We start from the raw sequence: 19,238 nt of genomic DNA on the forward strand, positions 1-19,238 counted from the left end.
ACCCCATCAATCTAACCCTAACCTCATCAATCTAACCCTAACCCCATCAATCTAACCCTAACCTCATCAATCTAACCCTAACCCCATCATTTTAACCCTAACCCCGTCAATCTAACCCCAACCCCATCAATTTAACCCCAACCCCATCAATCTAACCCTAACCCCATCAATCTAACCCTAACCCCACCAATCTAACCCCATCAATCTAACCCTAACCCATCGATCTAACCCTAACACCATCAATCTAACACCATCGATCTAACCCTAACCCCATCAATCTAACCCCATCAATCTAACCCTAACCCCATCAATCTAACCCTAACCCCACCAATCTAACACCATCAACCTAACCCTAACCCCATCAATCTAACCATAACCTCATCAATCTAACCCCATCAATCAAACCCCATCTATCTAACCCTAACCCCATCATTCTAACCCTAACCCAATCAATCTAACCCTAACCCAATCAATCTAACCCTAACCCCATCAATCTAACCCTAACCCCATTATTCTAACCCCATCAATCTAACCCTAACCCCATCAATCTAACCCCAACCCCATCAATCTAACCCCAACCCCATCAATCTAACCCCATCAATCTAACCGTAACCCCATCAATCTAACCCCATCAATCTATAAACTGATAACATGTTTTTTGTGTATATTTGTGTGTGTGTGTGAGCATGTGTGTTTGTGTGTGCGTGTGTTTGGTATTTGGTATTTTATTAGGGTTAGCCCTAACCCTAACCCCACAAAGGACCACAACTTAAGGAATGATTTGTACCAAATACACTGCTCTTAGTTTTAGAGATGTTCAGGACCAGTTTATTACTGGTCAGCCATTCCAAAACAGACTGCAACTCTTTGTTAAGGGTTTCAGTGACTTCATTAGCTGTGGTTGGTGATGTGTATATGGTTGAATCATCAGCATACATGGACACACATGCTTTGTTTAATGCAAGTGGCAGGTCATTAGTGAAAAGAGTAGAGGGCCTAGAGAGCTGCCCTGCGGTACACCACACTTTACATGTTTGACATTAGAGAAGCTTCCATGATAGAAAACCCTTTGAGTTCTTTTAGATAGATATCTCTGAATCCACAATATGGCAGAGGTTGAAAAGCCATAACACATATGTTTTCTCAACAACAGGTTATGGGCAATAATATCGGCTGCACTGAAATCTAACAGTACAACTCCCACATTCTTCTTATTATCAATTTCATTCAACCAATTATCAGTCATTTGTGTCAGTGCAGTACAGTGCCCTTCTCTATAACCATGTTAGACCCACCTGGATAAAGGCGTCCTTGGCCTGTATGCGGCTGAAGACCTGTTGTCTCTGGGAGAAGTGTAGTCCTCCTAACTGCCATCTGATCTGGACCAGACCTTTATAGTCAGCATCCTCCAGACGCTCTGCAAAACGCTCTGTAAACATCTGCACACACATCAAGGAGGAGGAAGGGGTTAGACATCCCATCTATCTATCTATCTATCTATCTATCTATCTATCTATCTATCTATCTATCTATCTATCTATCTATCTATCTATCTATCTATCTATCTACTGTATCTATCTATCTATCTATCTATCTATCTATCTATCTATCTATCTATCTATCTATCGTATCTATCGTATCTATCTATCTACAGTGCCTTGCGAAAGTATTCGGCCCCCTTGAACTTTGCGACCTTTTGCCACATTTCAGGCTTCAAACATAAAGATATAAAACTGTATTTTTTTGTGAAGAATCAACAACAAGTGGGACACAATCATGAAGTGGAACGACATTTATTGGATATTTCAAACTTTTTTAACAAATCAAAAACTGAAAAATTGGGCGTGCAAAAATTATTCAGTCCCTTTACTTTCAGTGCAGCAAACTCTCTCCAGAAGTTCAGTGAGGATCTCTGAATGATCCAATGTTGACCTAAATGACTAATGATGATAAATACAATCCACCTGTGGTGTAATCAAGTCTCCGTATAAATGCACCTGCACTGTGATAGTCTCAGAGGTCCGTTAAAAGCGCAGAGAGCATCATGAAGAACAAGGAACACACCAGGCAGGTCCAAAATACTGTTGTGAAGAAGTTTAAAGCCGGATTTGGATACAAAGATTTCCCAAGCTTTAAACATCCCAAGGAGCACTGTGCATGTGATAATATTGAAATGGAAGGAGTATCAGACCACTGCAAATCTACCAAGACCTGGCCGTCCCTCTAAACTTTCAGCTCATACAAGGAGAAGACTGATCAGAGATGCAGCCAAGAGGCCCATGATCACTCTGGATGAACTGCAGAGATCTACAGCTGAGGTGGGAGACTCTGTCCATAGGACAACAATCAGTCGTATATTGCACAAATCTGGCCTTTATGGAAGAGTGGCAAGAAGAAAGCCATTTCTTAAAGATATCCATAAAAAGTGTTGTTTAAAGTTTGCCACAAGCCACCTGGGAGACACACCAAACATGTGGAAGAAGGTGCTCTGGTCAGATGAAACCAAAATTGAACTTTTTGGCAACAATGCAAAACGTTATGTTTGGCGTAAAAGCAACACAGCTCATCACCCTGAACACACCATCCCCACTGTCAAACATGGTGTTGGCAGCATCATGGTTTGGGCCTGCTTTTCTTCAGCAGGGACAGGGAAGATGGTTAAAATTGATGGGAAGATGGATGGAGCCAAATACAGGACCATTCTGGAAGAAAACCTGATGGAGTCTGCAAAAGACCTGAGACTGGGACGGAGATTTGTCTTCCAACAAGACAATGATCCAAAACATAAAGCAAAATCTACAATGGAATGGTTCAAAAATAAACATATCCAGGTGTTAGAATGGCCAAGTCAAAGTCCAGACCTGAATCCAATTGAGAATCTGTGGAAAGAACTGAAAACTGCTGTTCACAAATGCTCTCCATCCAACCTCACTGAGCTCGAGCTGTTTTGCAAGGAGGAATGGGAAAAAAATTCAGTCTCTCGATGTGCAAAACTGATAGAGACATATCCCAAGCGACTTACAGCTGTAATCGCAGCAAAAGGTGGCGCTACAAAGTATTAACTTAAGGGGGCTGAATAATTTTGCACGCCCAATTTTTCAGTTTTTGATTCGTTAAAAAAGTTTGAAAAATCCAATAAATGTCGTTCCACTTCATGATTGTGTCCCACTTGTTGTTGATTCTTCACAAAAAAATAGTTTTATATCTTTATGTTTGAAGCCTGAAATGTGGCAAAAGGTCGCAAAGTTCAAGGGGGCAGAATACTTTCGCAAGGCACTGTATCTATCTATCGTATCTATCTACTGTATCTATGTATTTATCTATCTATCTATCTATCTATCTATCTATCTATCTATCTATCTATCTATCTATCTATCTATCTATCTACGGTATCTACTGTATCTATCTATCCACCAGTGATCCAGGGGAGGGGGACATTATAATATAGTTGTAGTAGTAGGAACCTTAATGCTCTCCACCAGTGATCCAGGGGGAGGGGGGACATTATAATATAGTTGTAGTAGTAGGAACCTTAATGCTCTCCACCAGTGATCCAGGGGAGGGGGGACATTATAATATAGTTGTAGTAGTAGGAACCTTAATGCTCTCCACCAGTGATCCAGGGGAGGGGACATTATAATATAGTTGTAGTAGTAGGAACCTTAATGCTCTCCACCAGTGATCCAGGGGGAGGGGGACATTATAATATAGTTGTAGTAGTAGGAACCTTAATGCTCTCCACCAGTGATCCAGGGGGAGGTTCTTGCAGGGCGATGGTCTCAGATGTGACCGATTGTAAAGTACACATCTATAGGACACTCATGTTTCTCTGAAGGACACACACACAAGCACACATAACACACAACACACAAGCACACACACACACACAACACACAAGCACACACACACACAACACACAAGCACACACACACACAACACACAAGCACACACACACACAACACACAAACAACCCCATTAGGACACATGTTAACAGAAACACATTAATATCAACTGAATCTAAAAGTCCATGTCTTGGTTATTGTTGTGTAAACCGAACTGAGAAACATCAAAGAACATCTGTCTGAGAAATGTATAACATCTGTTATGAGTTTAATACAGGCTGTACGAGTCCCAAATGACACCCTATGCCCTATATAGTGCACTACTTTAGACCAGGACCACTAGGGACTGGAGTATGATGACAGAACCAGACAGCATGGTGTGAAGGGAACTCACTGTTGCATTCTGGGACGGCCTGTGCATGTGCCGCAGATCCGAACAGGAAGCACAGCGCGATGACCTCGGACCTCATCATCATCCTCTCCTTCTAACTGACCTGACACACACATACACACACACACACACACACACATTTACATTTGCATAGAATTCATACAAATACCCCTCACATACAGATGCCCCTCACATATAGGGTAACTGTCCTCTGGGCTACTATAATCCAACCATATGGTAACTGTCCTCTGGGCCACTATAATCCAACCATATGGTAACTGTCCTCTGGGCCACTATAATCCAACTATATGGTAACTGTCCTCTGGGCCACTATAATCCAACCATATGGTAACTGTCCTCTGGGCCACTATAATCCAACCATATGGTAACTGTCCTCTGGGCCACTATAATCCCACTATATGGTAACTGTCCTCTGGGCCACTATAATCCAACCATATGGTAACTGTCCTCTGGGCCACTATAATCCAACCATATGGTAACTGTCCTCTGGGCCACTATAATCCAACCATATGGTAACTGTCCTCTGGGCCACTATAATCCCACCATATGGTAACTGTCCTCTGGGCCACTATAATCCAACCATATGGTAACTGTCCTCTGGGCCACTATAATCCAACCATATGGTAACTGTCCTCTGGGCCACTATAATCCCACCATATGGTAACTGTCCTCTGGGCCACTATAATCCAACCATATGGTAACTGTCCTCTGGGCCACTATAATCCCACTATATGGTAACTGTCCTCTGGGCCACTATAATCCCACTATAGGGTAACTGTCCTCTGGGCCACTATAATCCCACCATATGGTAACTGTCCTCTGGGCCACTATAATCCAACCATATGGTAACTGTCCTCTGGGTCACTATAATCCAACCATATGGTAACTGTCCTCTGGGCCACTATAATCCAACCATATGGTAACTGTCCTCTGGGTCACTATAATCCAACCATATGGTAACTGTCCTCTGGGCCACTATAATCCAACCATATGGTAACTGTCCTCTGGGCCACTATAATCCAACCATATGGTGACTGTCCTCTGGGCCACTATAATCCCACCATATGGGATATGCATCACAGTGTTAGCTGTGCCACTAGAGATTCTGGGTTCGAGTCCAGGCTCTGTCGCGACCGGTAGACTCATGGGGCGGCGCACAATTGGTCTGGGTTTGGGGAGGGTTTGGCCGGCAGGGATGTCCTTGTCTCATCACGCACTAGCGACTCCTGTGGCGGGCCGGGCGCAGTGCACGCCGACACGGTCTGACACACCGGTGCGGCTGGCTTCCGGTTTAAGTGGGCATTGTGACAAGAAGGCAGTGCGGCTTGGTTTGGTTGTGTTTTGGAGGATCTACCTTCGCCTCTCCCGAGTCCGTACGGGAGTTGCAGCGATGAGACAAGACTGTAACTTCCAATTGGATACCATGAAAAAAGGGTAACATTTTTTTTAAAGAATACAAAGAGAGATTGGCTAACTGTGGAGCTGGTTGCCATGTTGGTGCCTGCCTCTCAACATCTCATTCATTTATGACCAGCAGTGGTGGCTGGTGGGCTGAGATATCGGAGGACAGGCTAATTGGAATTAAATAAATGGAACGTTGTTCTCTTCTCTCTCCTCTCCCCCTTCGCTTCTCCTCTACTGTCTTCTCTCTCATCACACACACACACACACACACACACACACACACACACACACACACACACACACACACACACACACACACACACACACACACACACACACACACACACACACACACACACAAAGAAAGTCACGCCCACCGAGAATACAACTTTCCATGGACATGTGCTCCTGCAGCCTCCTCTCGCGGTAAGATCTGGTAATGCATGGTTTAATGGGGACGAACTGGGAGGCTTGTTCTGCGTCCCAGAGACACCGGGTGCGTTCCAGATACACAGGGTGCGTTCTAGAGACGTAGGGTGCGTTCCAGAATAATACACACATACACTGCGCAAACCTGAGCTGAATATTATATCTTTATAATAAATGTAGCATCTCAGGAACGATACGAAAAAGAAATCATGGATTTCTAATGTTCGCAGGCCTGCATCTGGGACGCACCCAGTCAGGACTGAACAGTGTCCAGCTGAACTAAAGTATACGCAGCATTTTAACAACTCTGTCTAAGATGGAAAATGCATCGTTTGCCAAATCGTTTATATCTAACTGACGGGTCTTCAAATGAGGGTGGAGGCAATGCGCGTTCATGTATTCAAATCAATCACACACACATTTACTACATAACGTATATTTAAATCGGATATGAATGATAATCGAGACAGAAAGACAGAGAGAGAAAGAAAGAGAGAGAGAGAGAGAAAGAGAGAGAGGGAGAGAGAGAGCGACTTGGGCGAATTTACTGCAGAGATACTGCAACAGTTTAAACTTTTCAAACTCACCCAGAACTTTAGAAGAACAAGCGTGTAGGACCCTCTCTGGGTCAGTCACTCATCGCGTGGGAAAGAAAACGAGAGGAAAGGAGGAGGAAAAGAGAGGAATAAAATAATAAAGTCCTGGATACGCGCGAGGTCCGGTCGTCCTTCAGAAGAAGAGGCGCTCGCTCTACCGTTCGTCTCCTTGAGCTCGAGCTGTACTGATCCCTCCTCCCGTTCTCCTGCCTGCGTCCGCGTGGAGGCGCCCTAGGTCCACATGAGGGGTGTGTTTGTGTGTGCATGCGTGTTTGCGCGCTCGTGCGTGCGTGTGTACGTGCACTTGTGTTGGTGCGCGCCCGGACCGCCTGTTAATCTCCGTTCAGCATTCAGTGATATGACTTGTTTTGATTGTGCCTTGCAGCAGGGTTTGAGAGAGCTCATGAGGCTCTAAGTCGACCATATGAGTGCTTATAGCGAGGCCTGGGGCGTGGGCACACACTTAGCTCATACACAGAGCAGGGTGCGCGGCATCGGGGCTCTTAAATCTTATTGGATGTCATCTGGTTGGTAATAGAACACACATGGATGGATTCACAGGGAAATGGACTGGGATTAAACTAGGCACATTTTAGAGCTCTACACACACACACACACACACACATCTCTGCGTTGCATTGTGCCTATGAACAGCCCTTAGCTTTGGTCATATACCACACCTCCTCAGGCCTTATTGGTTAAATAAAACACAGGTGTTATGAACATAGAACACACACTACATGTGGAGACGTGGACTGTCTGGTAGTGATTTGTAGACATGAGGCGTTTATACTAAACATCACTGAATACAAAACTGTGTGTGTGTGTACTGCATAGTTAAATGGTCAGATACACTACATGACCAAAAGTATGTGGACACATGCTGGTCCAACATCTCATTCCAAAATCATGGGCATTAATATGGAGTTGTCCCCCTCCCTTTGCTGCTACAACAGCCTCCACTCTCCTGGGAAGGCTTTCCACTAGATGTTGGAACATTGCTGCTATAACAGCCTCCACTCTTCTGGGAAGGCTTTCCACTAGATGTTGGAACATTGCTGCTATAACAGCCTCCACTCTCCTGGGAAGGCTTTCCACTAGATGTAGGAACATTGCTGTTATAACAGCCTCCACTCTTCTGGGAAGACTTTCCACTAGATGTTGGAACATTGCTGCTATAACAGCCTCCACTCTCCTGGGAAGGCTTTCCACTAGATGTTGGAACATTGCTGCTATAACAGCCTCCACTCTCCTGGGAAGGCTTTCCACTAGATGTTGGAACATTGCTGCTATAACAGCCTCCACTCTTCTGGGAAGGCTTTCCACTAGATGTTGGAACATTGCTGCTATAACAGCCTCCACTCTTCTGGGAAGGCTTTCAACTAGATGTTGGAACATTGCTGCTACTATAACAGCCTCCACTCTTCAGGGAAGGCTTTCCACTAGATGTTGGAACATTGCTGCTATAACAGCCTCCACTCTTCTGGGAAGGCTTTCCACTAGATGTTGGAACATTGCTGCTATAACAGCCTCCACTATTCTGGGAAGGCTTTCCACTAGATGTTGGAACGTTGCTGCTATAACAGCCTCCACTCTTCTGGGAAGGCTTTCCACTAGATGTTGGAACATTGCTACGGGGGCTTCTAATCAGCCACAAGTGCATTCGTGAGGTTGGGCACTGATGTTGGGCGATTAGGCCTGGCTTGCAGTCGACTTTCCAATTCATCCCAAAGGTGTTCAATGGGGTTGAGGTCAGGGCTCTGTGCAGGCTAGTCATGTTCTTCCACACCGATCTCGACAAACTATCTCTGTATGAACCTCACTTTGTGCGCGGGGGCATTGTCATGCTGAAACAGGAAAGGGCCTTCCCCAAACTGTTGCCACAAAGTTGGATAGCACAGAATCATCTAGAATGTCATTTTATGCTGTAGCGTTAAGATTTCCTTTCACTGGAAATAAGGGGCAAAACCATGAAAAACAGCTCCAGACCATTATTCTTCTTCCACCAAACTTTACAGTTGGCACTATGCATTCGGGCAGGTAGCATTCTCCTAACATCCTCCAAACCCAGGTTTCTTTGTTGGACTGTCAGATGATGAAGATCCAGAGATCGCCTTTCCACTGCTCCAGAGTCCAATGGCGGCTTTAAACCACTCCACCCGACGCTTGGCATTGCGCATGGTGATCTTGTGCCGCTCGGCCATGGAAACCCATTTCATGAAGCTTCCAAAGAACAGTTATTGTGCTGACAGGCAGTTTGAAACTCTGTAGTGTTGCAACCGAGGACAGAAAATTGTTACCAAATTTTGGTGATTTCCTGATGAAAAACTCATGTCTGCCACGGAGGGCGAGATATGCCCGGGGGACCTCGTGCACGGTGTTGTTTTTGTCGAAGTGTGCATAAAATGCATTGAGTTAATCTGGTAGAGAAGCATTGTTCGGTAGATCCCTGCCACATCTGGTGGGTCGTCGGCGGGCGTCGGAGCCTCTGTAATGGGATTCCACCTTGTTCCTACACTGTCCGATCGCTTGTTTGTTGGCTCCTCAGAGGTTGTAGTGGAACGTCTTGTACTTGTTCCTGTCCTCAGCTGTAGCCTCGGGGTACGACAGTCCTGTGTGTGGTAGACATGTCCTTTAGTTTATCACCAACCTCAGTGTTAATCCAGGGTTTTTAATTAGGGAAGCAGTGAACCTTCACTGTAGGGACAATGCCGGCGATGCATTTCCTAATGTAGCCGGTGACGGAAGTGATTAGCTCGTTGATGCTACTGGCGAAGTCCCAGTCAGTGCAAATCTCATGTAGCATAGCCTCCGATTTGAGGACCATTTCTCAACGGAGCGTGTCATGGTGTACTTCCTGTTTGAGCTTCTGCTTGTAAACAGGAAGCAGTAGTAGAGTCATGATCTGATTTGCCAAAGGGGGGGCGAGTGAGCGCCTTGTATGCTTGCTTGTGTGTTCCGGAGTTCTAAATTGAGCAGCTGCTGAAAAATGAGCTCCTGTATATATTGAGATTTAAATGTTTTTTTAGAGTGAAGTACATCGAAAAAATCAAGAGAAAACTGCAAGACTCAATAGAAGACAAAACAAGGAACAAACCAAAAAAGACAGGCTTTTGAAAAATTAACTATTTTTCATAAAATTGTACAGTTATCTTAGCTAGCTGAATTGCTAGCAGAATTGTTTACTTGTTGCTAAGCAGTTGCTAGGGACTCTCCTGGAAGAAGCTAGCTAGCTTACAAAGAATAACAACAAAAAATATCTAGTTAACAGAAGAAAGGAAGACAAAATAAGGACAAAAGAAGGACAGAAGAAAAAGGAAAAGAAAGAGGACAACAAAGTGAAACAGTCAGCACTTCTATTGCAACTTCGTATTTCGTCGTCCTAACATAGTCTACACTGCTATCTGCCCAGCAGCTAGCCAGCTAGCAAACGTCCACCGTCTACCGAATAGCAGCACTGTAGAAACTATTACACTCAACTGAACGACTTGATTAGTGTAGTGTTAGCTAGCTACATAGTTGTCTTTGCTGTCTTCGTATCCAAGATAATTGTGTAGTTTAGAGCGTGTAGTCTTAGAGTGATTATCTTAATTTACCGAGGTTAGCTAGCCAGCTATTTGTCGTCCTTAATGTAGGAGACACTGCTAGCTAGCCAACAGCTAGCCAACGTCTACTGAATAGAACTTCCACACTCAACAACCCGGTCGCATTCACAGGTAGTATCACATTTTCATTTAATTTCATTACAGCACAACGGTTTGATTTGTTTGATCGTAGCTAGCTACATAGCTAGCTACATAGCCGTCTGTGTATCAAAGATAATTGTGTAGTCTAGAGCGATTTTCTAGGTTAGCTAGCCAGCTATTGTCGTTCTTTTAACGCAACGTAACGTAATCAACACTGCTAGCTAGCCAGCTAGCCCCCGAATAGCAGCACTGTAGAAACTATTACACTCAACGGAACGACTTGATTAGTGTAGTGTCAACAACGCAGCCACTGCCAGCTAGTCTACAAAGTCAACAACGCAGCCACTGCCAGCTAGCCTACTTCAGCAGTACTGTATCATTTTAATCATTTTAGTCAATAAGATTCTTGCTACGTAAGCTTAACTTTCTGAACATTCGAGACGTGTAGTCCACTTGTCATTCCAATCTCCTTGCATTAGCGTAGCCTCTTCTGTAGCCTGTCAACTATGTGTCTGTCTATCCCTGTTATCTCCTCTCTGCACAGACCATACAAACGCTCCACACCGCGTGGCCGTGGCCACCCTAATCTGGTGGTCCCAGCGCGCACGACCCACGTGGAGTTCCAGGTCTCCGGTAGCCTCTGGAACTGCCGATCTGCGGCCAACAAGGCAGAGTTCATCTCAGCCTATGCCTCCCTCCAGTCCCTCGACTTCTTGGCACTGACGGAGACATGGATCACCACAGATAACACTGCTACTCCTACTGCTCTCTCTTCGTCCGCCCACGTGTTCTCGCACACCCCGAGAGCTTCTGGTCAGCGGGGTGGTGGCACCGGGATCCTCATCTCTCCCAAGTGGTCATTCTCTCTTTCTCCCCTTACCCATCTGTCTATCGCCTCCTTTGAATTTCATGCTGTCACAGTTACCAGCCCTTTCAAGCTTAACATCCTTATCATTTATCGCCCTCCAGGTCCCCTCGGAGAGTTCATCAATGAGCTTGATGTCTTGATAAGCTCCTTTCCTGAGGACGGCTCACCTCTCACAGTTCTGGGCGACTTTAACCTCCCACGTCTACCTTTGACTCATTCCTCTCTGCCTCCTTCTTTCCACTCCTTTCCTCTTTTGACCTCACCCTCTCACCTCCCCCCTACTCACAAGGCAGGCAATACGCTCGACCTCATCTTTACTAGATGCTGTTCTTCCACTAACCTCATTGCAACTCCCTCCAAGTCTCCGACCACTACCTTGTATCCTTTTCCCTCTCGCTCTCATCCAACACTTCCCACACTGCCCCTACTCGGATGGTATCGCGCCGTCCCAACCTTCGCTCTCTCTCCCCCGCTACTCTCTCCTCTTCCATCCTATCATCTCTTCCCTCTGCTCAAACCTTCTCCAACCTATCTCCTGATTCTGCCTCCTCAACCCTCCTCTCCTCCCTTTCTGCATCCTTTGACTCTCTATGTCCCCTATCTTCCAGGCCGGCTCGGTCCTCCCCTCCCGCTCCGTGGCTCGACGACTCATTGCGAGCTCACAGAACAGGGCTCCGGGCAGCCGAGCGGAAATGGAGGAAAACTCGCCTCCCTGCGGACCTGGCATCCTTTCGCTCCCTCCTCTCTACATTTTCCTCCTCTGTCTCTGCTGCTAAAGCCACTTTCTACCACTCTAAATTCCAAGCATCTGCCTCTAACCCTAGGAAGCTCTTTGCCACCTTCTCCTCCCTCCTGAATCCACCCCCCCCTCCTCCCTCTCTGCAGATGACTTCGTCAACCATTTTGAAAAGAAGGTCGACGACATCCGATCCTCGTTTGCTAAGTCAAACGACACCGCTGGTTCTGCTCACACTGCCCTACCCTGTGCTCTGACCTCTTTCTCCCCTCTCTCTCCAGATGAAATCTCGGGTCTTGTGACGGCCGGCCGCCCAACAACCTGCCCGCTCGACCCTATCCCCTCCTCTCTTCTCCAGACCATTTCCGGAGACCTTCTCCCTTACCTCACCTCGCTCATCAACTCATCCCTGACCGCTGGCTACGTCCCTTCCGTCTTCAAGAGAGCGAGAGTTGCACCCCTTCTGAAAAAAACCTACACTCGATCCCTCCGATGTTAACAACTACAGACCAGTATCCCTTCTTTCTTTTCTCTCCAAAACTCTTGAACGTGCCGTCCTTGGCCAGCTCTCCCGCTATCTCTCTCAGGATGACCTTCTTGATCCAAATCAGTCAGGTTTCAAGACTAGTTATTCAACTGAGACTGCTCTTCTCTGTATCACGGAGGCGCTCCGCACCGCTAAAGCTAACTCTCTCTCCTCTGCTCTCATCCTTCTAGACTTATCGGCTGCCTTCGATACTGTGAACCATCAGATCCTCCTCTCCACCCTCTCCGAGTTGGGCATCTCCGGCGCGGCCCACGCTTGGATTGCGTCCTACCTGACAGGTCGCTCCTACCAGGTGGCGTGGCGAGAATCTGTCTCCTCACCACGCGCTCTCACCACTGGTGTCCCCCAGGGCTCTGTTCTAGGCCCTCTCCTATTCTCGCTATACACCAAGTCACTTGGCTCTGTCATAACCTCACATGGTCTCTCCTATCATTGCTATGCAGACGACACACAATTAATCTTCTCCTTTCCCCTTCTGATGACCAGGTGGCGAATCGCATCTCTGCATGTCTGGCAGACATATCAGTGTGGATGACGGATCACCACCTCAAGCTGAACCTCGGCAAGACGGAGCTGCTCTTCCTCCCGGGGAAGGACTGCCCGTTCCATGATCTCGCCATCACGGTTGACAACTCCATTGTGTCCTCCTCCCAGAGCGCTAAGAACCTTGGCGTGATCCTGGACAACACCCTGTCGTTCTCAACTAACATCAAGGCGGTGGCCCGTTCCTGTAGGTTCATGCTCTACAACATCCGCAGAGTACGACCCTGCCTCACACAGGAAGCGGCGCAGGTCCTAATCCAGGCACTTGTCATCTCCCGTCTGGATTACTGCAACTCGCTGTTGGCTGGGCTCCCTGCCTGTGCCATTAAACCCCTACAACTCATCCAGAACGCCGCAGCCCATCTGGTGTTCAACCTTCCCAAGTTCTCTCACGTCACCCCGCTCCTCCGCTCTCTCCACTGGCTTCCAGTTGAAGCTTGCATCCGCTACAAGACCATGGTGCTTGCCTACGGAGCTGTGAGGGGAACGGCACCTCAGTACCTCCAGGCTCTGATCAGGCCCTACACCCAAACAAGGGCACTGCGTTCATCCACCTCTGGCCTGCTCGCCTCCCTACCACTGAGGAAGTACAGTTCCCGCTCAGCCCAGTCAAAACTGTTCGCTGCTCTGGCTCCCCAATGGTGGAACACACTCCCTCACGACGCCAGGACAGCGGAGTCAATCACCACCTTCCGGAGACACCTGAAACCCCACCTCTTTAAGGAATACCTAGGATAGGATAAAGTAATCCTTCTCACCCCCCCCCCTTAAAAGATTTAGATGCACTATTGTAACGTGGCTGTTCCACTGGATGTCATAAGGTGAATGCACCAATTTGTAAGTCGCTCTGGATAAGAGCGTCTGCTAAATGACTTAAATGTAAATGTAAATGTAAAGTAACCGAGCTCTAAGACTTTATCACCATAGTGGAGAAGGAGACATGAAAGTTGTGCGTTGCGTGTCTTAATGATGCAGAATTAATATCACTGGCAACAAGGCAAGCAGCTTCCGGGTGCATGGTGTCCTGCTTGTATACAGCAGTCGGAAACTCTCTCGGGAGGTACAGTGCCTTGCAAAAGTATTCATCCCCTTTGGCATTTTTCCTATTTTGTTGTGTTACAACCTGTAATTTAAATGGATTTTTATTTGGATTTAATCTAATGGACAAACACAAAATAGTCCAATTTGGTGAAGTGACATTTAAAAAATAACTTGTTTTCAAAAAATGTAAATGAATTAAAACCGGAGAAGTGGTACGTGTAATGAAGCCCCTAAATAACATATGGTGCAACCAATTACTTTCAGAAGTCACATAATTAGTTTTAAAAAAGTCCTCATGTGTGCAATCTAAGTGTCACATGATCTGTCACATGATCTCAGTATATATATATCTATATATATATATACACACCTGTCCTGAAAGGCCCCAGAGTCTGCAACACCACAAAGCAAGGGGCAACACCAAGCAAGAAGCACCATGAAGACCAAGGAGTTGTCTCCACAACTTTGTCCCTGACCTGTTTGGAGAGCTGCTTGGTCTTCATGGTGCCCCACCACCGCTTTGTGGTGTTACAGGGTGTTAAAAAAAAAAGATCAGAAACTTTGAACATCCCACGGAGCACCATTAAATCCATTATTAAAACATGGAAAGAATGTGGCACCACAAAAAAACCTGCGAAGAGAAGGCCGCCCACCAAAACTCACGGACCAGGCAAGGAGGGCATTAATCAGAGAGGCAACAAAGAGACCAAAGATAACCCTGAAGGAGCTGCAAAGCTCCAAAGTGGAGATTCTCACCATAGGACCACTTTAAGTCGTACACTCCACAGAGCTGGGCTTTACGGAAGTGTGGCCAGAAAAAAAAGCCATTGCTTAAAGAAAAAAATAAGCAAACACGTTTGGTGTTCGCCAAAAGGCATGTGGGAGACTCCCCCAACATATGGAAGAAGGTACTCTGGTCAGATGAGACTTAAATTGAGCTTTTTAGCCATCAAGGAAAACGCTATGTCTGGCGCAAACCCAACATCTCTCATCACCCAGAGAAAATCATCCCCACAGTGAAGCATGGTGGTGGCAGCATCATCGTGTGTGGATTATTTGTGGATTTTCCAAACAGTTTTTTCCTGTTTGTTGGACTGGGTCTTTATTCGCCCTTGTGTTTGGCCGTCACTCTGTTCTTGGAAATAAAAATCCACGTTTTGTACTACCCTGCTCTCTGCGTCTGACTCCTCCACCCACTACTCCTAGAAGCCGTTACAGTCATAAATCTCTTAAAGATTGCTGTACACCAGTGGAACCCATCCAACTTGAAGGAGATTGAGCTGTTTTGCCTTGAAAAATTGGCAAAAATCCCAGTGGCTAGATGTGCCAAGATGAGTAAACAATGGGTGAAGACTCCCACTGCGCTAGAGTCAGTGGCGTGAAATACTTAAGTGAAAATACTTTAACCTGTTACTCCTACCCCCTACTTTTTCGAACATTCTGTTAAAAATCGCGCAACATTGCACCGCCCTGCTGCTCATGCCAGGAATATAGTATATGCATATGATTAGTATGTGTGGATAGAAAACACTCAGGCGTTTATAAAACTGGTTAAATCACGGCTGTGACTGTAATAGAACATACGTTTAATCTAAAAGTGCAGGAAAATCTGATCACTGAAAATGGAAAAATATATCCGTGTGCGATTTGAACCCATTGATAAAGGTGAACCACATTTAATGGGGCTGAGGTTGCAATACCTACAGCTTCCACACGTTGTCTAGAGTCTTGTCATTTGCCTAGGCTTTGTTTCTTGGTGAAACAGACGCAAGGCAGCGCATTTCTTCCGGTCTCTGACCGGATATTTTGTTTGAGATTTACCCGGACATTATTTCCAGACGGACAGCTAAAGAATATACTTCGCCTCGTGATCAATTTGATCGCTTATTAACATTTACTAATACCTAAAGTTGCATTGCAAAAGTATTTCGAAGTGTTTTGTGAAAGTTTATCGTCGACTTTTTTAATAAAAAAAAATGACGTTACGTTATAAGACGATATTTTTTTCCCGTTTATCACACAGTCTTCATAGATCGATATCTAGGCTATATATGGACCGATTTAATCGAAAAAAAAGACCCAATAGTGATTATGGGACATCTAGGAGTGCCAACAAAGAAGATGGTCAAAGGTAATGAATTTTTGTATATTTTATTTGTGCGGTTTGTGTAGCGACGACTATGCTAATTATTTTGTTTACGTCCCCTGCGGGTCTTTTGGGGTGTTACATGCTATCAGATAATAGCTAAGTGTATGTGAATTTCTGACTTCAACTATATTTTACATTTGATATAAATAAGGAGAGGCGGACTACATCTTTAATAAAGATTCTTAACGTTAATAACGTTTCTTGTTTTGTATTGCTCGTGTTTATTATTTTATTAAACATGTATCAAAATAACGACGCTGCATTTTGGTTCTCCTCTCCTTCATCGCAAGAAAACCGTAACAGAACCACCCACCACAACAGGACCAAGTGGCGTGGTGACAGGCAGCGGCAGCAGGAGCAGCGAAATCCGGATTGCTGGACATGGGAGGAGATATTGGATGGTAAACGACCCTGGGCTCAGCCTGGAGAATATCGCCGCCCCAAAGAAGAGCTGGAGGCGGCGAAGGCGGATAGGCGCTGGTGTGAGGAGGCCGCACGGCGACACGGATGGAAGCCCGAGAGTCAGCCCCAAAACTTTCTTGGTACCCCTCAGTCCCGAGCTACCCCTCAGTCCCGAGCTACCCCTCAGTCCCGAGCTGCCCCTCAGTCCCGAGCTGCCCCTCAGTCCCGAGCTGCCCCTCAGTCCAGTGGGGTCCTTGGTGAGGGTTACTAGGCCAAGGTCGGCGGCGAGGGTCGCCAATCAAAGGACGCAATGCAAGTGGACTAAGACTTTTGTAGGAGTGGGGTCCACGTCCCGCGCCGGAGCCGCCACCATGGACAGACAGCTCAGCATTTAACACCATAGTACCCTCCAAACTCGTCATCAAGCTCGAGACCCTGGGTCTCGACCCCGCCCTGTGCAACTGGGTACTGGACTTCCTGACGGGCCACCCCCAGGTGGTGAGGGTAGGTAACAACATCTCCACCCCGCTGATCCTCAACACTGGGGCCCCACAAGGGTGCTTTCTGAGCCCTCTCCTGTACTCCCTGTTCACCCACGACTGCGTGGCCACGCACGCCTCCAACTCAATCATCAAGTTTGCAGACGACACTGCAGTTGTAGGCTTGATTACCAACAACGACGAGACGGCCTACAGGGAGGAGGTGAGGGCCCTCGTAGTGTGGTGTCAGGAAAATAACCTCACACTCAACGTGAACAAAACAAAGGAGATGATTGTGGACTTCAGGAAACAACAGAGGGAGCACCCCCTATCCACATCGATGGAACAGTAGTGGAGAGGGTAGCAAGTTTTTGAGTTCCTCTGCGTACACATCACGGACTAACTGAATTGGTCCACCCACACAGACAGCGTTGTGAAGAAGGCGCAGCAGCACCTCTTCAACCTCAGGAGGCTGAAGAAATTTGGCTTGTCACCAAAAGCACTCACAAACTTCTACAGATGCACAATCGAGAGCATCCTGTCGGGCTGTATCACCGCCTGGTACAGCAACTGCTCCGCCCACAACCGTAAGGCTCTCCAGAGGGTAGTGAGGTCTGCACAACGCATCACCGGGGGCAAACTACCTGCCCTCCAGGACACCTACACCACCCGATGTCACAGGAAGGCCATAAAGATCATAAAGGACAACAACCACCCGAGCCACTGCCTGTTCACCCTGCTATCATCCAGAAGGCGAGGTCAGTACAGGTGCATCAAAGCAGGGACCGAGAGACTGAAAACAGCTTCTATCTCAAGGCCATCAGACTGTTAAGCAGCCACCACTAACATTGAGTGGCTGCTGCCATCACACTGACTCAACTCCAGCCACTTTAATAATGGGAATTGATGGAAATTGATGTAAAATATATCACTAGCCACTTTAAACAATGCTACCTAATATAATGTTTACATACCCTACATTATTCATCTCATATGTATATACTGTACTCTATATCATCTACTGCATCTTTATGTAATACATGTATCACTAGCCACTTTAAACTATGCCACTATGTTTACATACCCTACATTCCTCATCTCATATGTATATACTGTACTCGATACCATCTACTGCATCTTGCCTATGCCGTTCTCTACCATCACTCATTCATATATCTTTATGTACATGTTCTTTATCCCTTTACACTTGTGTAAATTGTTGGAATTGTTAGCTAGATTACTCGTTGGTTATTACTGCACTGTCGGAACTAGAAGCACAAGCATTTCACTACACTCACATTAACATCTGCTAACCATATGTATGTGACAAATAAATTTGATTTGATTTGATTGGCTATAAGCATGTCAGCCCAGCCCAGCCTGCTCAGTTCAATGGATCTGATTGGCTATAAGCATGTCCGCCCAGCCTGCTCAGTTCAATGGATCTGATTGGCTATAAGCATGTCCGCCCAGCCTGCTCAGTTCAATGGATCTGATTGGCTATAAGCATGTCCGCCCAGCCTGCTCAGTTCAATGGATCTGATTGGCTATAAGCATGTCCGCCCAGCCTGCTCAGTTCAATGGATCTGATTGGCTATAAGCATGTCCGCCCAGCCTGCTCAGTTCAATGGATCTGATTGGCTATAAGCATGTCCGCCCAGCCTGCTCAGTTCAATGGATCTGATTGGCTATAAGCATGTCCGCCCAGCATGTCCGACCATAGAGCATTACCCATCACACTGACCATAAAGCATTACCCGTCACACTCACCATAAAGCATTACCCATCACACTGACCATAAAGCATTACCCATTACCGACCATAGAGCATTACCCATCACACTGACCATAAAGCATTACCCATTACTGACCATAGAGCATTACCCATCACACTGACCATAAAGCATTACCCATTACCGACCATAGAGCATTATCCATCACACTGACCATAAAGCATTACCCATTACCGACCATAGAGCATTACCCATCACACTGACCATAAAGCATTACCCATTACCGACCATAGAGCATTACCCATCACACTGACCATAAAGCATTACCCATCACACTGACCATAAAGCATTGCCCATCACACTCACCATAAA

The 19,238-nt window shown here is 46.3% G+C and overlaps 1 protein-coding gene across 7 annotated transcripts in view; it reads right to left on the minus strand.

Annotated features, from left to right (window-relative positions):
- Window positions 1–6,868, minus strand: part of LOC118379649 (collagen alpha-2(VI) chain-like) — a 62,610-nt gene extending 55,742 nt beyond the window's left edge. The window contains exons 1-4 of one of the 7 annotated variants that reach the window (XM_052508054.1): window positions 6,675–6,864; window positions 4,237–4,331; window positions 3,728–3,829; window positions 1,296–1,439 (exon numbers count right to left, since the gene is read on the minus strand). In XM_052508054.1, coding sequence (XP_052364014.1) covers window positions 1,296–1,439; window positions 3,728–3,808 — 225 coding nt within the window. In that variant the 5' untranslated portion in view covers window positions 3,809–3,829; window positions 4,237–4,331; window positions 6,675–6,864. The other 6 variants (XM_052508053.1, XM_052508059.1, XM_052508056.1 and 3 more) reach the window with 6 other exon arrangements.
- Window positions 6,869–19,238: the final 12,370 nt, after the last annotated feature.

Source organism: Oncorhynchus keta, unplaced genomic scaffold, assembly GCF_023373465.1.
Source record: "Oncorhynchus keta strain PuntledgeMale-10-30-2019 unplaced genomic scaffold, Oket_V2 Un_contig_3330_pilon_pilon, whole genome shotgun sequence".
In the NCBI taxonomy this organism is placed as follows: domain Eukaryota; kingdom Metazoa; phylum Chordata; class Actinopteri; order Salmoniformes; family Salmonidae; genus Oncorhynchus; species Oncorhynchus keta.